At 39.5% G+C, this 23,045-nt stretch overlaps 1 protein-coding gene across 1 annotated transcript in view; it reads right to left on the reverse strand.

Annotated features, from left to right (window-relative positions):
* Nucleotides 1-13,397, reverse strand: part of TTC39C (tetratricopeptide repeat domain 39C) — a 39,355-nt gene extending 25,958 nt beyond the window's left edge. Inside the window, exons 1-3 of the mRNA XM_064442853.1 lie at nt 13,008-13,397; nt 2,348-2,396; nt 690-818 (exon numbers count right to left, since the gene is read on the reverse strand). Coding sequence (XP_064298923.1) covers nt 690-818; nt 2,348-2,396; nt 13,008-13,153 — 324 coding nt within the window. The 5' untranslated portion in view covers nt 13,154-13,397. The remainder of the gene's footprint in view (nt 1-689; nt 819-2,347; nt 2,397-13,007) is intronic.
* Nucleotides 13,398-23,045: the final 9,648 nt, after the last annotated feature.

The raw sequence follows: 23,045 nt of genomic DNA on the forward strand, positions 1-23,045 counted from the left end.
ATTTCAATTTAATTTGATTATTACAAAATGCATCAGACAACTAAAAGATGTTAGATAGGAAGACCACAGAAAGAGGTATGACAAGTGGCAGGGAAAATACAGTGCCTCTTAAGAGCAGAGAATTAAGTATCTCAGGTTCAATACTTGTTATCAAGTAAACTAAATATTGAAGAGAAATGGCTTCTTTTTCTGCTGTAGATCTACTATGTCACACTAGGCAGACCACTCACTGGATGTTTCTATACTACTACTTCAATTAGCTCTCAATTGGCACGCTTTATTCTTCCTTCATTGTTTAGAATGAAAAAATCTGAGGGGAAAAAAAAAAGAGCAGGAAAATCCCCCAGATCCCCCAAGGAATATGCCTGGCACACGGTAGCATGCAGGCTCAATGTCACAACTTTGGAACATTACTAGAGCATTTATGAATTAAATCAAGACAGGCCACAAGCTTCCTGAAATAATTTTAGTAGGTCACTAATGTGAGGTTAAGAAAAGGTGCTAAGAAAATAATTACTAACATGAACACAACCTGCTGCTATTTGACTTGATTTCTAGATTTATCCTTCATCTCAACTGCTCTTCACATACCAAAAATCATCTATGCAAAATACAAAGAGGACAGATCGGAAGTTTTCCAAAATATTTATCTGACACATAATTCCATATTTTACAAATAATGTTCTTACATTCTTTTTAATTTTATTCTTGATTGTTTCGATAACTCCAGCTTCTTCACTTTCACAAAGTTTCTCTGTAGCCTTTAAGTCATCACATGCCAGCTGCATTTTCTCTTCTTCAAACGTCATCATAGCATTCTACCAAAAACCAGATTTGAATTATAAAAATCACAACTACTTTTATTTCAGCAAAAGCTATAGGATAGTAAAACTTTTCATAAAAACTTGACAATGTTACTTACTTTTTTAAAGGCTCATTAATACACACACACACCAGCACATGTACTCCTACAGAGAAATGCCAAACTAGAGATTTGGGTGTGCTTTACCAAAATTTCAAGACATAACAGAGCATACAAAGTCCTAACCCCCATGCCTTAACAAACCTTCATATGCCGTCAAACTCAATGCGCTCTCCCATCACATTAAAAGAAAAAGTCATTAAAATTAATTTTCAATTATTGTTATGTAAGGCACAATTTGCATCCGTGCAGATACTGCTTTTATGTAATTCATCCACATAAATAACAGGCCTCCAAAATCAGTAATAAGTAACAGCTATTGCATTTTTCAGAACAAGAGCCACAATTCCTATATATGTAGGCAAAAAAAAAATTATTAAAAAATGCATCCGACTCCAACTACTGCTGAACCAATTTAAAAAGAATTTCAGCACAAGTAACTGCTTTTCTTGATGCTTTATTAAACGAAAGCTCTGAATGACACTGGCACACAAAGTGCTGCTGCTATGTTTAGAACAGTAGCTAAGCAAGATATTTTCAAGATCTACTGATGCTGCAGTGTGATGTTACACTGGTTCAACACATCAATTCAGATAAGCAAGCCTGAGAGATTCTCCCTCTTTCCTTTCTCCTCTCCATTGACTTAAAAGCAAGCATATGCCCCAGGAGGTTTCCTAACCAATATATTTTTCCATATCGCATAGTCTACACACACTAGGGAGAATTCAAATCAATTTCATTTACAACTTCTCTCTCTCTGGCATATCATAATAAATTCTATCATTAAAAAGAGTATCACCATAGCTAATTTCTGGTGCAAACTAAGATTAGGCAGCAAAGTCAGAATAAGGACAGTCTAAAAAACAAGATTGAAACACTTTCTAATACACCTGTTCAGTTTTTATGTAAGATACTATAATTTTTAATACATTAAAAAAAAGAAAAGTATTTAACAGACCTAACTTGCTCATTATGACTCTTCATTCAGTCAATACTCTCAGTTCTCACATATTCAAAAAAGCAGCCATTGTGAATGGGCTGGATTAACAGCTTTCACTCACCAGTATGGATGGAGAAATTTTCAATAGCAAAAGCTATCAAGAAAATTGCATTAATGCGTATTATTTTAATAATGCCTCTACTGCTCTATTTAAGAGAGTTTTTTATTATGGCTCTTTTAATGGAACAAAATATTTTATACGTTTGAGCAGCTGAATCACAGAACCTTTAATTTCTATTTAAATCACAAGTATACAACTTGCTTACAACATGACGACTTATTTTCTAGCTACATTCAATCTAAAACCGTAAGTCTTGTAAAAAGAAACAAATTAAGAGTATCCACCATTATGAACACATGCATGCACATACAAACATTAACCACAGGAGAAGAGATGTATACTCTCTATGCTCCCATCTACTCACCAAAAAACTAACAAAACTGGCTCCAAAACTCATTAATGGGCTATGGTTTCTGTAAAGAAAACAGAATGTAGTTACTATATTGTTACAATAGGAAATATGTGCAAATCAATATTGCACTTCTTGACTTTCATTTATACATCTGTAAGTAAATCTTGGGGTTTTTGTATTAAGTTACAAACAAACATTGTACCGTTCTGCAAGATCTAATGGAAACAGAAAGCCAAAAGCTTCATCATTTTTACAGAGACTCAAATGTATCTTTTTAAAAAAATCTTTTTCAAGCATTAAGCTGTAGATATTTTTTAAGAGAAGCCACTGTCGTCAAAATAGGTTTAGCACAGGTCAAAATCGAGAGCTACAGAAAATTAAAAATCTGCTAATTCTAGTCTTCTCTATGATCCATCACTGCAATTCTGACATAGCAGACAAATGTTAACCGGTTCTGTTAAGAGATTCCCACTTCTCCCTGCTCCTATGAATTTAAGTTAAACTACCCATATTTGAAAAAATTACATGTGCCACATAATTAAGTTGTTGGAAATACAAAGTTCTTGCAAAGCTTATGGTTTTATAGCTACTTTGTTTCAAGTCCAGAATACATATCTTAATATACTACACAGAATAGTTTTAAGATGTTTCACCTATTCTGTTTGCAGGGATATTCCAAAGGGGTAAAATCAACCGCTAGACTAAAAGATGTACACAGCCAAAATCTTGGTAATACACAGGACAGGTTTCAAGCTTCAGGACTACTGTAGTCATGCAGACCATGAGGCTCCAGTAGTGTCACACAGAAGGCATTTTAAAAAAAAAAAATTTCAGGATCTCAGCAGTACCACTGATCCACACTGTTCAGCAGTGGGCTGCCAGGTTATACATCTATCTATAAATAGCATTACTGGAATAAGGATAGAATACATAAAGCACTCCAGAAGAAAAAAATTAAATACAAACACTGACTTCCAGGATTTAAGACAAGGTAACATTTATGCTGCAGGTACATAGATTGCTGTTATTGTACAATACTTATGATTCCAGCTTAGTTCAGCAAGCATCAGATGAGAGTTTTAAAATACGACAAGCACTTGAAAAACACGGAGAAAATCATATATAGTTTATTACAACACTGATTTCCAATAGTAAAGCTGTACTATAATACAAGATTTTTTTTTTTTTAAAGGTAGCCATCAATATCCCCCCCTTTCTCACTTTTTTGATTTAGCATAGATATCTAAAAGGACGTAAACAAGAAGAAAAAGAAAGAACAACAGGGAAGATAAAGCAAGTTCAAATTTAAAAACCTTCCCTTTTTATATCAATTCTGGATATACATATATGGTATATATGTAAGGTAAATGTAATTTGCCACATTTTTTCATTATTTTTTGAAAAGAAATAGGTTAGGCATTTTCCCCCTTGTTGACAGGCCACCAAGAACAGCTGCCAGTAAATGCCTCAGCTAGTCAGTACCTGGACCGTTCTCTACCAACAGCTGTGTTACACACAGCAGCAGCAATCAGCCACACAAGTTATACTTGCTGCTGCTGGCACTTTCAGCATGAACTCTTGCTGCAGAGGGCACATGGCGCTCTTATAATTCACTTTTCAACCCATGGTGCATGTGGGACCCATTCAGCAGCCAGTCTGACCATCATACTTCACAGCACATAACCTCCACCGCACGTTTCAAGGTCATACCTACTGCATTACCAACACCCAACAGATCTGACACTGCAGATCAGATCAGCACAAGAAATTTTTACGTCAGTGTGCTTACATACAAAGTTGCACTTACATCGTACTTTCAAGGAAGCCCAAAAGTAAATCAAAAACTTATTTTTGAGCTCCCTTATATTGACATACACAGAGAAAGAAGTTCTGGGGAGGCAAGCAGGTAGTCATCTCCAGATAATTAACCTTTCTTACTGAATTCCATTCAGAACAGAAAATTGTCAGAGAAAGACTGTTTATCAGAGTGAATTAAAAGAAGTCAACCACAACAGTCATTGAATAGAACCAGAAAAACAAAAATGCATGAAGTAAGAAATAGCTAATTAGGTTTGCACTTTTCAGTAAGATTCTTTGAACACACTTCTTGATAATTAAGTTTCCATCCACACTGAAAACTTTACTTCATTACCAGGAATGGATCCAAATAAACTGTTTTAATGGAATAACTAAAATCTGAGCACCTGTAAAAAGTTTACTTGTAAAATTGTTAAGTATTACACTCTTACTAAAACTTTGCACCACAGAATCCAGATTTTGAGATGGTGTTTTTCACTCTGAAATATGCATATGCAAATCAAATAAGCTTAGCAACATATGTACTTGGCTCTCAGAAGAAAGTAGCATCCAGGCATTCCTTAGGACTTGGCAAGAAGGATATGAGTTTTATCAGCAAAACATAAATACAAATTAAATATTGTGAAATTATAGAATAAATAGTAAAAGTGTTGCATATGAAACCATTTTAAATTCTAGGCTACTTTTCATTTTCTATTAATTTATTTAAAAATATCCTCCTGTAGTAGAAATAGTTCCTGAAGCTTTAAAAAACCAAACCAAACCAAAGCCCACATAATTACATCAGCTTTAGAGGTAAACTGATTCCCTGTCTATGGGAATGTCTGTCTATTCAGCAGCTTGAATAATGGCCATGTTTGGGAGTAAGACCAATAAACTGAACAAACAGGAACATAATTGAGAATCAAATGGCATATATATGCTGTTTCAGCAGTTCAATATACACACTAATTTGGGCATGCTATTAAAACATTTTTTTAAATTTCATTTTCTTTTATTTTCAGGACTTTAAGAACTGGTTCTTAAGAGTGCACATACATATGTGTGAAGGTATCAACATTTAAAGATCCATTTTTAAAAGCCTTTATATTTCTTTTTTGGTAAGTGTTAATACTGTGTTAAAAAATGAGGCAGCTAGTTACAGCTGAGAGCCAACCACTCTTCCAAGATTACAAAAGATATCAAAGCACTTACTGCAAGCAATGAAAATTTGTCTAAGTATTTTAACATATATCTAAGTAAAACAGAGTTTTTTCCCAAAATAAATATTCATCTTTCAAAACTGCTTCCCCACTTGCACTTTGACACTCACAGGTCACGGTTTACAGTTCTTCCACGACTGAAGATGAGACAACAACAACAAAAAAAACATTCGAGAGCCACATCACTACTCTGAAATTATCACTAGCTGTAATACATGAGGTAAAACGTTGCAGATTAGTCCTTTTTAATTTTCAGTCACTCAATCTATAAAAAGCATTGCCATTACAGCACATACGGGCTGTACGACATATGGACCCTGAAGCCAGAAAACATGATGGGAGATGTCTAGGAGATGCTTCTGTTCAGGCCATTATGTCTGGCAATCAACACATGAAAACTTCACTTCAGGAGCTCCTCATGCAGAGTTTGTCATCACTAAACAAAATAAGGAACGTGGCAGAAGTGTTCCTATACAGTCACTGGGTAGAGACTATATTGCAGCTTTATGGATGATCATTTGTTAAGGTAATGTCCGTGTTTAAACTCTATTTTAAACAACCACTGTGGTTAGTGCTCTATCTTTGCAAATATTATGTTGACTGATAAATTCTTTAACAGTTTAGGGTTATCTCTTCCTTGAGAGCTAGGGAAAAGGTTTGCAACGGCACAGGACTGTCCCAGTAAACACTAAGGCGTGACCAATAATGACAGTAAGTTTCTAAGAAAAGAACAATTCCATGAAAATAACCCTTGGCTCAAACTCCTGATAAGCGACCTTCAGTATCAGATATGATTTTACATCTTTTGACAGATTCCAAAAACTTGTTAACATATGAACACACACTGCAGCACTTGAGAAAGTACTAATAGCAAACAAATGGCCATACTGATGGTGACAGGAGCTACAGAACTGAATACAAATGAACATTGAGACACTGCATACCCAAGTTATCCTCCCTACTTTGAAGCAATAACCTCCATTAAAGAAAAGTCTCAAGACTTTAAATTAGCTCAAAGATGAAAAAAATTCAGTCTCCAGACATATTTTGTAAAATACTATTTGCACCTCACCTATCAAACTAGGACTCAGAAGATATCTTTCTTATTATAAAATGTGCTATTAACACCATTTCTACAAGATACCACAGTAAAAGGTTGTACATATCAATAAAGTCGGTACGTATAACGGAACTTAAGTCATAAACTTAAGTGCGCTGAAGTAGCCCTTTCTTCCAGGTATATAAACTGGTGTTATACAAGACTGCTTCCTGCAATAATTCACCTCATTTCATGGTGTATCTTCAAGACATCAATTCACTTCCAGAGGAAAGGTGTTTGCCATGCCACATTTTCACACATGATGATAGCATTTGGGAGTTTTAAGCCTTGGTTTATAGGGCCAAGATAATACAGTCCATTTTTATCATTAAAAAATAAACCAGAACTGAAGCACACCAAAAGAAAAATCAATTATTTATCAGTATTTTTTTTTCCCCTTGTCCACTTCCACTCTAGTATTTAACTTCCAAGTACATCAGCTTCTAAAGCTCCTACAGCCTAGCTCAGGTTTAAATTTAAGTAATGTAATTAACCCGCCAACATTTCCTCCCCACTTTTCTAGGCACTGTTACTTTAACCACAGTCCACTAAGAATTCTAGTCATCACACTGGTAGTGATGCTCAAGCTAAAACAAAACAAATTTTTTTCCTCCAAAATGGGAGAGTAAAGCATAACAAAAAAATCAAGAATTGATGTAAGTTCCAGATAAATATAGAAGCAGCTACTGAATATTTTAAAACACACAGAAGTATGTATAACCTACATACAAAGGTAAGGAATTTACTGCAAAAACGTACAAATCCTTTGGTCATTATTCCGTCACGGATTATTCTAGACTATATTCTAAAAATTATTTGTGAGACTACAAAGAAGACAGATCCTTGCAAAAGTACGCATCTCATCCAATACTGGTATATGAAAGCGCTAAAACAACAGAAGCATCACAAAAGCATTACAGTATTAAGACACACACTGAGAACTGTAAATGTCAGGTCTAGGTTTAGTTTATGTTTTGTAATCAGCCCAATTTTGTTTTAATTATTAAATGAGTTCTTCGCATACACTTCTATTTTCACTAGAAATACACAACCAAAAGAAAACTCAGGAATACAAAAAGACTAATTCTGTGGCCCTGTCCCATCCAGTTTTTACCCGATTTGTTTTGTCCTTACACAAATTAACGGGATGGTTTTGCTCTAACTCCAGGCTGTTACGTTTAGATGCATAAGAATATCAAGCCACTGGGAATTATGAGAAGCATTTTAAATTGTACCTTTACTTTGAAAAGTAGTTACAAAGCTGAGGGACAAGCTAGTTATAATGCATCAACTGATTTGTACTAGCTGTCCAATTGCACACTCTTAATCCATAAGAATTACAGATTTTTTGCAAAATCTTTTTCCACTCTAGGCTCAACTAACCTGACTGAAATTACTTCCCAGGACAAACTGACATCATATAACTTCTTGGTATCTCTAAGTTCCTGAAGTATATTAAAACAAAAATATACCCATCCCACCACAATAGCCCGAAATAATTTATTAGAAATAGCAGATCAAAGAATGGGCATGCTAGCAAGAGTGAAACATCTTTACAATATCCACCCAATTACAATATCCACCCAATTCACAAAGTTAACTTCTTCAGTTTTAAAACAAGATCTGCTTACTATTGTGCCTCTTCTGCAATCCCCACCAAATCTGACTTCTGAGTTATAAACTCATCATTGCTTAGCTTTGTCATCTTCTCATGGGTTTCCTGCCATCAGGTTTTGTTCCATGTGCCAAATGGACCCCTCAACCTCTCTCTGCCCTTTTTACCACTTCTTCTGGCAACGCCCATCTGTGTTACAAAGGCCACAAAACTAAATGTCACATTCAATGCAATCATCTCTATGTACACAGGTTTTGATGATTTAAACTGTAGAACACTTAAAATTTTTCTAACCTATCCACATAAAAGCAGCATCAGCCTTCCAGTTACGTGCATCACTATAACGTGCTCTGCCCTAGCCTTAAGCAATGAAATCTTACCTCACTAAGGTACACATCTATTACATATTTAGAATATTGCTGCTAAAAATCACTTCCCTCGTACATAACTCTCCTTTCTATACATCCACCTAGCAGCTATTCGTCTGCCTATCGCTGCAGTAAACAAAAGCACACAGCGTTGCTACCAGGGCACTCATGACTTATTCTCACGCTGCAATCAAGATGCCACCATCCTCCCCCCAGCTGACTTACGTCAGTTCCCACGCTGCTGCCCTTATCTTTAGAGGAGCTTCCAAAACATCTACTAAATCACTTAATTTTTATTCTTAAGTCTTAAGGTTCCTTCGCTGAGCTCCATAAATAAGAATTTTCACAGCATTTAGACTGCCCATACATGGGCCATAATCTACCTGTTCATCAACACTGGCTTAATGTCGCCTCGTCTCAAATTGTATTTGGGTCAAAAGTATTTTGAGCCACAGACATCATTTTAAAATCAGAAATATTGGCTTCAAACACGTACCCATAATGGAACTTCTGGTCTATTACTTTGTTTGTACGTCTGTTAATACATATGCTGTAACACGTCATAACTTTAAAAATTCCAGGTTTTTAAAAGTAAGCGTACTAAGCTTCCCCGCTCCGCCCCCCATCACTTTCCCATTTGCTCCGACTTCCCATTCTTCTCCGTGTTCTGCTTTACCCTAGCAGGTTGTACGGCATGTTTTCCTACGCTGACCCCATTCTTTAAATCTTTACGTGTTTTGTCTTAGAATCACATCTCGTCTACATCATCTTCACTTTCTTCTTTGGAGATGACCTTATTATATACATTTTACTTACCCATCTTGTACAATTTTCCTCTTCATTCAGATGCAAGTTGAAAACTTTATGAAGTCTTCTCAAAAGTAAGTGTCATTCACGCAAGGAGTCAAATGTTTCCCTGGTAGGCGACAGAAGACTGACGATTTCTTGCAAGATAATATCCCTGATCTTATGCTTTATGTTGTGAGTCAACATTCAGCTAAAAAGCTCCTGATTATGTTTGACACTGTCTTCTCTCCTCTTAGCTGGAAGAAGTTTTAAAATAATTTTTGAATTGCAAATGCTCTTAAAAAGTGAAGAATCAGCAAAAAAAAAAGAGTCTTTTGACAGCTTCTTTTTTTCTTAAATGTTTAGGAATCCACAAAGCTGGAAGGGGAAAAAGAACACTCCAACTCCAACTTTCTTGTGTCAGGGCAAACCGATACCAACCCACAGGCTCCATCCCCAATGCCTATGTCCTCAGTTAATCTCCATGTCTCTTGCAGCTTTCACAGGCAAAGTTTAAACCAATGCAAACTGGGATGGTATCAGCATTGTTCCAGCTGAACAGAAAGACTAATATTTGGCAGTTTCAAATATGAGTTAGCACTGTGGTGACCAGACACAGCTACAAGTATTAAAGATAGTGGTGCTGTCTGTTGTGGATTTATGAAAATACCGCATCCATTGTTATTTGATTCATGTTTAGAAGGTTGTCACTACTAGCAGGTGGAGGATCTAGACTTCTTAAAAAAACAAACTCATGAAAAAGCATATGCAGATGTCAACGCTACTTGCAGATGATTTTTCAAACCCTGGTATCTTCCCTCAAGTACAGTTTAAAACAAAACACCTCACCGATCATTAACTGCTTTAAGTGATAGCCAATGCAGTTCCAACTACATGTTGTATCTGACATATAACATACATGTTCATCTGACTTCTTTGGGTTCTAAATAGATATCTATGAGCTCTAAACACCAAAAGATAAAATATTATGCTCCCATGCCTAACACAGAAACAATGGTTCTATAGACAATGACTTCAAAGCAGCACCACCCTTCAAAGGCAAGACCTGACTGTTACAGTTACACATATGAAACACCACTGACATTTCTACCCTGGTCTTCTCAAGGCGTGCATTATGACCAGCTTTCAGATATAACTGATTTTGGGCTCATCAGCCTACTTTCTGGAAGATGCAAAAATATGGAATAGCAAAGAAAGAAACAGATCCAGCCTGCTTTGGAATGACAGCTGTCCTTCAGCTCAAAGTTGTCTACTGTCCCATAAAGACAGCAGCATTGATTTTAATTAATATTTCACAAAATCCTTCAGGTGGCAAATGTAGAAAAAACTAAAGTAATAATAAGTAATAAAAAGCAGAAGCAAAACCAGTAGTTTCGAAGAAATAATTTTAACTAGTTTAAATGATGTGGCTAATGAAACTAAAGTTTTTCTGAATTACTGAGTTTCCAAATAGCCTTATAGGTTCTTAAACAGTTTCCATAAGGAAAAAAAAAATTCCATTCCTCTCTTTACTTCTAGGATTCACCTGATAACTGTTAAGCTTCTGAAAGAACTAAACTATCTGCAGAGGCAATAGTCAAGAATTAACGCTTTCAGTAAGAAAGGTCACTTGAAATACAGATAACACACTCATCAAGTTCAAAAAGCTGCATTTCATCAGACATCTTTGAGCTTTAATGCTGCAAACTACAAATATCCATATTAAATTATGGAGAGCTCCCAAAAGCTGTTATTTCAGCTTACCAGTCCCATTAAGGATGGGTCCTATTTCATAATTTCAAGTGTACACCAACAAAAATATTCTCATTTAAGGCCATATGCAAGGAAATATACAATAGCATTACTTAAGTCCTTGTAGAAAGCACACATTCCGGACAAGTATAGAACCAAAAACCACCAGGAAAAAAAGTCAACCTCATTGCACATGTCTCCAAAATCCGAATTCATAGGAAGTTCAGCATACTTTGCTGTATCTTCTCTCCTACCTCTAATGCAATTCAATAAAGGTCTACTAGTTCACAGCAAGAGGAACCCTGTTATGAATTTTGGGATGAGACAGACCGGGCTGGACATTTTTCACGCTCTTAGTGTCCGTGAAATTGTCAAAGATTATCAGTTTATGAATCATAAAACCACTTAACCTAATGAAGGAATTCCTATTTACTCTGTACAGGTAGTGTTTAAAGTTCAAGAGCAAACAGTACACTGAATTCAAAGGCACCTCTTGATAAAAATCAAACAAAGAAAAGCCCACACCTGGAAAAAAATAAAAAGATGTAAGTTTCTACATTTAAGAAATCCTTAGTAATAAACCTTCTAGATAACCAAGAGAACAATTTGCAGAAGACATCATTATTCACCCTTTCAAGGGAGGACTGAACTGCATTTTGGAAATAGGAATCTTAATTTTACTGCCTAGCATTACCATAAAATATAAGAAGCATCACAAATTTGGAATTCCTAGACTCCTTCCAGATTTCCAGATTCACACTACTGACAGAAAGCAATGGCACAACACCACAATAAACATAGGGAAGGAAATCTCATCAAGTTTCTGTTAAAAAATTCACAACATAAAAACAAACAAGTAAACCCAACAGTTCCTCAGAAACCTAGAACTGATGACTCCAACAGACTCACGAAATAAGTAACTTTTATGGGGTAACTTCATACGAATGTGAGCTGCATGTTATACATGTGAGGAATGCATAATCAGGACCTTACTTGTCACCTGCAATTAGTTCTACACAACAGTATTGCGCATGTAACGTAGCAGTACATACTAAAGACGGAATGCCCCGTTTAATATTAGACTGTGGCAGGTACATAGTGAAGCTGTTATTCCTTTATTATTAAGGGGAGTTTTCTTAATATGTCTCCCTCCCCCCACTCTACCTCCAAACATGCTTTTTGTTAATAAGATTGAAGTGCATAAGTACTTCATAATACACCATCACTGCAAAGTCAATCAAAAGTCTTTTTTTAACCATGCAGACAACAGCCGTATAGTGCCTATTAATTATTTAGAATGTATGCGCAATTACAGCAGCTCAAGCTTGTGTGGAACGCACCGGACCTCGGACAAAAAGGACAGGTGTAGGCAACCTTTCCTTTAAGGCTGACTTACGCAGTTGCGTTAACGCCATTCCCACCAGATGACTACTTAACGCACAAACCTAGACGCGATGTAGGTAGGGATTATGAAGATAATCTTGAATCTGAAGATAATCACAACGACGCTGCAGGACCTTTTGTCGGCATCCGTTTTGTCGGCTGAAACCAGCCCCAGATCACACAGGAGCATCGCAGGAGAGGCCGTCAGGCGCACGTGTGCCTTTACTCATTCGGGTTAGGGCAGCGCGGCCGGTGGGACCGGGGGACCCGGCGCCGCCTCCCCCACCCCTGCAAGGGGGCGGCGGGCACCCTCCGCAGTAGCCCGCCGCCCCCGCGCCCACCCACCGCGGAGCCCACCCGCGGCGTGGCACCCCCCGGCCACGGGAGCGAATGACGCGTGCCCCCTCCCCACCACGGCCCAGCCTGAGGCGGCACCCGGGTGGGCGGGAGCGCCGACCCTCCCCGCTCCGCGGCGCCGGGCAGGGCAAGGCTGCCGCACCGCCGGGCCCTGCCCGCCTCACGGCCCCGCCGCCCGCTCGCCCACCCGCCCGGGGAGGCCGCCTGAGGGGAGAGCGGGGCAGGCGCAGGTGGGTGCCGGGGGCAGGTGCGCGGAGGCCGGGCCGCCGGCGGAGCGGGGTGGCCGGACTACCTGTATTTCTTGAAGAGCTGGTCGGACTCTCGGAAGCCGTTGTTCAGCAGCATGTTGATGCCGGCCAGCGCCAGCTCCGCGTCCTCGATGGGCAGCGGCGCCTCCCCGTCCTCCCGCCGCGGCGGCGGCTGCTCCGAGCCGGCCATGACGACGAGGAGGCGGCGGGACACAGCCGGTTTTCCCCTAACCCACCTACCTACCCGCCGGGCGGGCGGCTGGGCGCTGCCTCGGCGTGCCCGGGGGCAGGAGCCAGGGGCGCCCGGTGCCTGCGGAGGCGCGAACGCGGCGCCCGGTGCCCTCCGCCGCCCTCCCGCGCTGCGGCGACGCGACAGCTGCCTCGCGCCCGCAAGCCCTCCAAAAGCAGCGGCGCCCGCCTCGCTCCCCAGCGCGCAGGCGCCGAGGGGGCCGCGCATGCGCGGGGGAGGCCGGCGGGCGAGGGGCCGGCGGTGTAACGGTGGTGTAGCGGCGGCGGTGTCGCCGCCGGGGTGGGGGATGGTGCTGGCTCCTTTACCCGCGGAGCCCTGTCCGTCCTTGTTCGTCCTCTGCCCGGCGACGCCGTCCCCTCGGCACTGGGGGCAGCACGGCGAGCCCCGGCAGCAGACAGGCAGGTGGTAATGCCCGGCTTGGAGGGAATTTGTGTGTGGAGCTTGCTAGTGTTGTCCCCCTTCGGTTTTTTTCCCTCGGCGTGTCTTCCCTCCCTCCGCCCACGCGTCTCGTCTCCCCTCGCTGGTGGGCGCAGCGTGAGTGGGTGGGCGCCTTCCGCCCTCCCGCCAGGCAGTCTCTCCACAGCCCTGAGGCTCCTCACAAAACCCACTGGGTTTTTTGACACGGGTGGAATGCAGGAGCGGGGGCCACAGCCGAGCCTTGGATGTGGAGTAATGAAATCTTCCTCTGAAAATGCAGCTCTCCTTTTTCAGGGAAGTTATTTTTTTCTTTTTTTTTTTTTTTAAAAAAAGTTACTTTAGTCAGTGACCCAGGCCACTAGCACAGAGACTGAAATTCCTCATTTGTACAGTGGTGACTTTGTGACCACCCCAGTGCAGGTCTGGGGAACTGTAGCATTTCTAGGAATTTACTCCCTAACTCTTCATGCCTACCTCTCTTAGCAGTAATCTGAACTCGCCCATGAAGCTGACAGCAAAAATCAGTATTTTACAAGTGTGGTTCAGATACAGGCTAGTCTGGCAAGTGTTTCCAAACGCAGGATGGGTGAGACAGTACATTTGCATAAATGCATCCATTCCAACCCAAAATGTCCAAGTACCTGGATGTTGAAAATACACCCACGTTGTTTTCACCCTCCTTTGCATGGAGAGGCTTTCTTTGCTGTGCTTAAATTTGGGTGAAGGCAAAGGCTATTACCTACAACCTGGTCTTGCTTCCTGTCAGGAATGATGGTGCTAGAGCCGCTTTTGTGAAAATTTAAGGATCAGAGTTACCACCACCACCATCACCCCTTTTAGCGTACAAAAGAATGGGACCACACTGTACTTTTAGCAGCAACATTTCTTCCCTATCAAGAAAAACATCCGTCTTCCTGTGAATCAAGTAGCAATATTTCTGTACATGTCTTATGTGAATCACTACCACTGCCTCAGGAAATATGCTGTACCAAAAACCTCTCAAGACAGCACTTTTTGACAGGCAAGGATTGTCTAATGCTAGGAGGCTTCTGAAATCTCTCAGGTGTGAACTGGGCCTTTTGGCTGATTCCCAGCCCCTCGGTCTTACTCTTACTGAACAGAGCAGGATATTCAGAGGGGTGTTTAAAGAGAACATACCTTCCGATACAATGCACATCTCCAAAACAGCATGATCTACACAGTCTAGGAATCCTCAAGGGCTTGTAGGACATCAGCACAGCATGAATGGGGAATGATGTGTTCTCCCATGTATTCACAGGTTATTTGTGAAATTTGCACTCCAGAAATTCAAGCAGCCTCGCTAAAAGGAAGTTGCAGGTTGCAGCTTCACCACCTTTGTTCTCTCTTTCAGGTGTGTGCAAGCTTGTCAAAGGGAAGGGCAAAAACACAGGCTATCTTGAACTACAACAGCAGTTCCTGCAAAGGGGCTATAAAACCACCACAATCCTGTCTCTCTTACAGGATGTGAATATTGTAGCCACTTTGCCTTTTATCTATCTGACAACTTCCGGGAATGCAGATTAAAGGTCTTGGAAATTTTAGGCCAGTTAATTTATTAAAAGTATAATTCTGCTCACCACCTGTAATTTTATTGTCCTCGAGTAATTACAAACCAGTCTCCTCAACCTGTTTTCATAGGAGAGAGGTAGCATAGGTCACAGTAGCATGGGTTATTCAGTACTGCACTGCAGTGGGCTGTGAGGCAAGGGGAAAGCTGGCCACCGACTGGCCCCCTGCTGAAATTGTTGAATTGTTGGCTAATAAGTGCCTATTGTGCTGATGATAGTATGTTACAAGGAATTTAAAAAAAAAAACCAAAAATTAGACGTTTAGAGTGTTGGTAGACTGGGAAGTAAATACAAGCCTTGCATAGCAAGTACAAGTCATCCATGTAGCTCTGTTCACTGTGGTTTCCTTACTCCACTGGCCGTTTCTAGCAGGCTGAATCAGCGGTACCACATCCTCCATGTGAATCAAATTAACTGTAACCCATCACAAGACCTCATCTGCCATTACAGGGCAGGCAGGGAGACTTACAGCCCTGCTGACTTCAAATCCAGTTCTGCAGGAAAATGTGGTTCCAGTGCAGTTTGTGACAACATGGGCCCTATAAAACTGCTGCTGCTCAGCTGTTGAAGTCAAACTGCAGGTGTCATACTGCTTCATTACTGGAGTTTAAATGCGTTAGTCTTCTACTTGAGTAGTTGAAATGCAGTTTCATTCTGCCACTTTCTTCTGTAGAATTATAACTGGAGAGCTGATTTAGCTATTCACGTCTTGAGTTTCAAAATTAATAGCTACCTAACAGATACTTATAAAAGCATTCGTTACAGAAAACATATTATCAGTGCCAGCCCTGAGCAGGGTCTGGAGCAACTGGGTGCTAGAAAGAAGATCTCAAAGAATTCTGGCTCCTGGTGTATGGGGCCAAAAGCCTGCAGAGAGCACACAGCCCTGCTACACTATTACTCAGACACAGGGGCTAAGAAATAGGAGTCTAGCTTTGGAGAAATGGAGTAGGTGTTTCAAAAAGGACTTGGCTCTTTGCTGCTCCTCAGAAATGGTACTTGGAGGTAGGAATTAGCCTTCTCTATCCTGAGTTCTCAGGGGATCTATTGCTCTTCCCTTTGACAAGTTTTCCAAGTTTCTTTCCTGTCTTTGTCCTTCTGAAAGGGAGAGGTCCTGCAAGTCATTGTCTGCACATGCTGGCCCCTGAATCAAAAATTGTGTTTCATTGCTGTTTTTCCTCTGTAAGTCTAATTGGAAGTTAGCCCTACTATAAACTCTATGAGCTACAGAGAATGACAAAAGTTGAAGTAGCAAGGAATAAATTATTACAGAAAAGCATGTTGATTTATCTAAAGCATCAGAGACAAAAGAGTTAAAACCAAGACCAGACCTATATTCATATTTTCTTTAATACCATTTTCATACCCTGTAAATTAGGTCCCACTTGTCCCAGAGCTCTTCTACACTGTGTCTGGATGAGGCAATCTAACCCCTTGCTTCTGTCTCAGAGTGCCCTAAATCTGATTTTGTTGGGTTTCTTTTTACCTATCTTGTTCCAAAACTCTACCTCTGTCCTGGAACACCTCAATAAGCCTGGTACAATTTACACTTTTTAAGATGGAGATGAAATTTCATCAGTGGATTTAGAATATTTGATCATCAGCAATTAAGTTAGTGTCACTGCTTGTTTAAGTAGAGAGAAGTAAAACCCTTCAGAATGGAATTAGATGGTTTTTTCTCTGTGTTGCAGAAAGTATGACTTTGTATGTGTATAAAGTTGAAAATAGTAGTTGAAATCATGAAGACCTCTCCTATTCTTTTTCAATCTCGGGCATAAACCTGCAGAATACACTCCTGTAATTTTTAATTACTTTCGAGGATTTGCTATTCTAGTTAAATATCAGCTGTTGTCCCACTGTTGGTTATGAAGGGCTGTTAGAATCCAGGGTGTAGCCATCTTTTCCACACTGGCTGTTAAGTTCACAAGTACATTTCTAAGGAAATGTACTTTTTAAGTAGCTAAAGGTACTTGTTCTTGGGCTTTGTGCCTCACACTGTACCTCTGAGTTTTGCAGCAATGGAGGTGCCTGCCTATTGTGCCTTATCACTTTAATATTTATGAGTGGTGAGCTCTACATCCGTTATCATCATGCATTTTCCATACAGTGCAGCAATTAAGCAATACTACAAAGCCAAATTAATCTTCATAGCTAGCTCTCCACATTTTCCTATTAATATGCATTGTCATTTTAAGGGCTAAACCCCGCCTAAGGACACACACATGAAATGGCTATTGAAATGATTTGTCTGTTCTGTCAATAGACAAGGAGTATATACATATCCTGGTATACACAACAGGCTTAATGAGTGTCGTCATCCAAAGTATTCAAAGGATACTGAAATTAGTCTTTTGACCCTTTCCTCTGATTAAAGACCATTACAGTAATAACAACAGAAGAATAACCTCCGTTTGTTACAGTGAACTTTACTCCAGAATCAGCTACTCCTTCTCCTCACAAGCTGTTTTACCTGCCTATTTTCACAGGAAACCTTTCATGTATGGAGAGCTATCAGATGGAAAGTGACTGATCTCTCAATCCTGCTCTTTTGAGCACTCATTCGTGGCTGCTCTCATCTAGTCCATCACAAGGGCCGCCTGTGGCATTTCTGCACAGAGAAATCACAGAGATGGCTGGGTCAGAGCACATAAAGTTCTTGGAAAGTCAAAAAGGAAAGTGAAAAATGAGACAAAGCAAGTAAGAGCAATTTCATATATTTTTTCATATTTTGATTCTATTTTATAATGTTTATTTTTGTCCACACTTAATGTTGCTCTGGACCCAATACATAATCGGTCATATAATGGGATACATTCATGTGCAGTACACAGAGTTATTTTTACTGAAGCATTTGATGTATAATTTTTGCTATATAAAGGATGCTATAATGACAGAGCTTTTTAGTGTTGGGTTTTTTTTTTTCCCCAGAATGCGCTAATGGCCAAACATATGCACACAGTTCCGGAGAAAACAAAGGAATACGCAAGTATTAAATACTAACAGCTGCTCTGTTCAGGCGTCAGCCACATGCTGGCCTGTTTTATGAAAATTAATTGGAAAAACTTCCACACAAAATGATCATCCTACTTGAATTTTTAAGAGCCAATTTAAAATGCTTTCTTTCAGAGGAATGACTTCCTACAGAGTTCAGATCTACATTTGGTTGTAAAAATACCTGCTCTGGACTGCCAGAGAGCATGAAATGTAAAGCCCAAACTGATTGCCAGAAATCCACCAGTTCTAGCCCAGTCCGTTCCGGGGAGTCAGAACTAATTCATCCAGATCGTAAAAGACAAATCTTCATCCAAATGCCATTGAAATCTTCTCAGTATGGAGAGTCTGCAAATTAATTTCCCTCTTGTTCTTGCTCCAGTGAGCAATGAAAACAATCGATTGCATCTTTGTTACAGAAGCAGGGGGTAATAGCAAATTAAAAGAGGTAAGCTTAATGATTTTGTGTGTGGAGAGTGATGTAGGCTGTCTTGCCCAAACTGGAAAATATAAACATTTTTTATCCCATGTAATACCCTGTTTCTACATTATGGGATTTTGACTGGGGCCTTTTTAGAACTTTTTAGAACTTTTTAGAACAAATAAGAACCTATTTACTTTGACCTGTCATAAGCGGGCCATAAATTTTAATACTCTGATCATTTTTACTGCTCTGCTTTGGAGCGTCCCTCCAGTTTTCCTGCGTTTTTCAATTGTGCATGAAGCCATTTCACAGACCAGATGCATCTGTATTTTCTCTAAAACATTATATGTTTTCTCTATATATTCCTCCCTATACATCTATATGTATCTAATTATATGTGTAGCATTCACCAGCAAATTATTTGCCCAGTTTCTGAGGATATGCCGTTGTACTTTCAAACCTATGATGAATAATGAGTAATCAGCAAGGCCACAGATAACCTGTGGCAAACATATCAGCCTTAATAAACACCCTTTGTATTAGGGCTCCCACCCAATTCTTGTAATTTAAAATAATAAAAAATCCTTGTAGGATGTACTTGGAAATGTTTGGAAGTAATAAACATAATATCTTGCTAAAGCTTATTTCCTTTTACTAGTTTAGCAGTAAATATTTTCTCACAGGTGTCAAGCAGCTTGATGCATAATGCGATTTGAAATGAGTTTATTTAAAGATCACTTGTCAGCAACATTTGTTCTTTTCTCCTTCCATTTGGGACTTTTGGCATTATATATGTTTTATATTTGGCATCTTAACATTTTTCGCTGGCTTATCCCTCAGTCCTTCACTAAAAAAAAAATAGAATGGCCTTTATTGGGCTACAGAGTTTTTATTTTGGCCACACTAGATGTCAGGTTTGGTTTTCAGTTTTGAAATCTGCACTTCTTGCACCCCTTCTTTTTCCTAGCCTGAGAGTGGAGAATAGTTTGTTAAAAATTCTAGGGACAAGAAAGTCAGTAGACCCCGATGATGTCAGGTTTTTGTGACACAAGACACGAGTTTATGTTGACAGATTGTCCAGGTAATCATCTAGAGGAGACTGGGCAAGGCTGCATGACCCAGCTTTACGCTATTCTCTTTGAAAGATATTCACAACTGCAATGACCAATTGTTGAGGTAAACAGAAAGGAAGGCATGAAAGAAAGACCCAGTGGGTTTATGGTTCGGTACCAAAGGCAGCTGAGAGCTCAGCTTGAGAGTAGGTTATGAAGCAGCCATGGCAGAGCTGAGATTCTCTCTTTCCAGGTATCAGCAAAACTGCAAATAGTGGATTCTTGTGCAGATGTCCCTTTTGTCCTGTGTTCATATCTTCTTGTTGCTGTAGGCTTGTCGATGGGAATACCACTTCAAGGTCTAAGAAACCATCACCACCTGATAGTCATATGTCACTCACATATGAGAAAATCTTGCCTCACCTGTGTCTTTTAGCAAACCACTTAAATTCTCCATGCATTGATTCCCATACCCATTGATGGGGTTGTAATGCACATTGGTGGCTATGCTACACCAAAGCATACAGTAGTCTACAACTGCCTCAGACAAAAGCATCTTGACTTTCTGTAACTGGAGTAGACCACACAGAATATGTTCATTTGAGCAGCTCTCTCAGCAGTGTATATGTCTACAAAGATGGTGAGCCTCTTCCCTTGCATATATACTGTGTTAGCTACTGATATCTTTGTCCCTGATTATTTCATTTCCTTATGTTTTAGGAGTTTAATCATGACTTCTGGAACATAGTGCTCTGTTCTTTACAAAACTTTTCTCTGAGGCTTGCACACATAGACGTGGTAACTGGCTTTTAAAAGAAGCAGGATGAGCTGCAGCATATATCATAAGACAGAAAAAAGCTTAGAAAACATATTGAGAGACAGATGCTACCCCAGATATCAAAGTTTTTATTTCTGGATACTAGCTTTTCATCTGTGAAACTTGTGCTTTGGTCTGAACACTTTTGCTGCTCACTCAAGAAAATAACTAGTTGTACAATTTAATTAAAGAACCATTTAATTTGCAAAAGTAGTCATTGTGTCTATTTGTATAAACCCAAAGTGAAGGGATCATCTTCTATTAAGTGTGTATTCAGGCAGTATGTGTATTTATATACACTCAGGTTACAGCATTATTTAAAGGTAACAGCTAAACAGAGCCATGTGCTTAAATAATCTTTATTCTATTCTTTTTTACCTTGTTATTCTATAGTCATAAACATTAGTTTATGTGAATGGGCTGTCAGTTTATATGAATGGAAGATTCTTCACATTTTGATGTGTAAAATTAAAGTAGACATCAAAAATAGTCATTTTTCATTTGGTGAGATTATTTTCTGTATCTGACAATTTAAAAGATAATTTAAGAGACTGGAAGCTGATGCCTGAAGAACTAGATTTTGAGTTGACAGTTGCATAATTAAATTAAGTAAAACCAGGAATGTATGTGTTATCTCCTGGTACTTAATGAAGTAAGCAGCATGCAGTTGAGTGGGGTTCCTATTCTCTAAAATAAGAAAAGATTTGTCTTTTTGCCTACCATTAGGTTTTCCCATTCTTCCATTTACTTCTGGAAACTTAAGCCATTTATTTGGAATACATACTCTGTCTGAATTGGTTTATAAAATATTCCTATTTGGGCACTTGTTAATCAAGGTATGTGAATTGGGAAACACTCTTGAGAATTAAAGATTCCTTCAAGCAGTGACTACCAGAATCAGTTCCCACCATGGGAAGTGGCAGCGTTTGCTCTGCAAGTGAAACGCTGCATTGCAGATAAAGGGAGATGGGAAAGTCAAGGTTCTGTGTTCATGTAATGGTAACCACAGCAGTGACTTACAAACCTTAATGTGCAACAAGAATTTTATTGAAGTAACAGCAGAATAACAAATTTAATAACCCTCCTCTTTTTTAAAGTGTATTTCGATTCTGAAAGCACTCCTGCCCTTAAACAGCACAGTGCCTTTTAAAACCATGTATTGGGTGACTTATTCTGTACTGACTCACTATTTATTGTTCTACCAACAGCATTTTGTGAGGCTGAGAGCCACGTACCAGGCAAGCATCTTAAACTGAGTTGCGTAATTTTAGCCATTATGAGTTATGCACAGCAATAACCAGGATAATAGAGTGAGAAAAGCTATGCTTTTACTGCAGGCCATTTTTTCAGAGTTCCTCTTCCAGGCATAGCACAAGGAGAAATCATCTTTTATTTTCACAGTGCACTTTCCCATTTTTCATTCCATTAACATTTTTCTTGAATGCTTTTTTCTACCGCAATTCATCCAGCAAGCGTTTCTCCATTTTTCCTTTCATTCCTTTCATTTTAATACCTCTTGCACTTACCTATTTTTAGAGAGGTTGTAAGTACACAAGCACATCTAAATACACATTCTGTCTCACATCTTTTTATTTGATATGCCTTTCACTTGGGGTTCAGCCTACATTTTCTTCTTAGGTTCTCAAGCTTGAAATCATGCAAAGCACCAAAAAAATAGTTCATAGATGTTAGTTTCCTTGATGTAAAGTAGAAACTAAGAAGGTGTCCAGCTCATCACAAAAGTAATGAGTTCAATAGAGGTTTCTTTCAGTGGTAGCACTAAGACACTGAAAAATAAGAATGCGGAGAAATGCTGGCAAATCTAGTGTCATAGATCTAAGCACTGTCTTATCATTATGATGAGTCACAGCATCGTGATATGGACATGCCAGGAGCTAACCATACTTTGTTTGGGTAACTCTACTGAAAAGGATGAGTGACAAAAGCAGTTATAATGGCAAATTTTCCCTGTAATTGGAAGCAGGAGGTAATTCCCTGTGGCTTGTTCCTTTCTTCACTGAGGCCTGCTGACAACACTGCACAATGGTATTTCTATTGCTAGGTTGTAAGACGGTCTGATTTATTCCTGAGGACTAAAGTGTAATCAAGCACTGCATCCATCTTCAGGGAATTAGTTCAGTGGGTTTCTTGCTCAGAGCCTAGAGGTAGGGTGGCTGCTGCCATGTCCTCTTACGGCATATATTTAAGATGGTGTGTGGGTATGTTTTAGGGATAACTAACCCCCCTCCATTGATTATAGGAGAGCCTAGACACCCAATTTTTATACAACTGAAGTTGTGAAATGAGTAACCATAGTACTTCACAAATGCTACGGGTCTTAGTGAAGTCAGGTAGGGTTATATAGCAAGTACCAGTGCTACTGGCCAGTTTCATATGGACACAAGCCTGTCTCGCCATTCTGTTTGCTTAAAATCAACTAGGCCCACATATTTTTTAACTTTATCTGGGTTCCAAATGAAAAATAATGAGTTCACCTACTCTAGCAATAAAAGCCTTAACATTTTTGTCTGGATTTGGTATT

This window comes from Phalacrocorax carbo, chromosome 2 (genome assembly GCF_963921805.1).
Source record: "Phalacrocorax carbo chromosome 2, bPhaCar2.1, whole genome shotgun sequence".
In the NCBI taxonomy this organism is placed as follows: domain Eukaryota; kingdom Metazoa; phylum Chordata; class Aves; order Suliformes; family Phalacrocoracidae; genus Phalacrocorax; species Phalacrocorax carbo.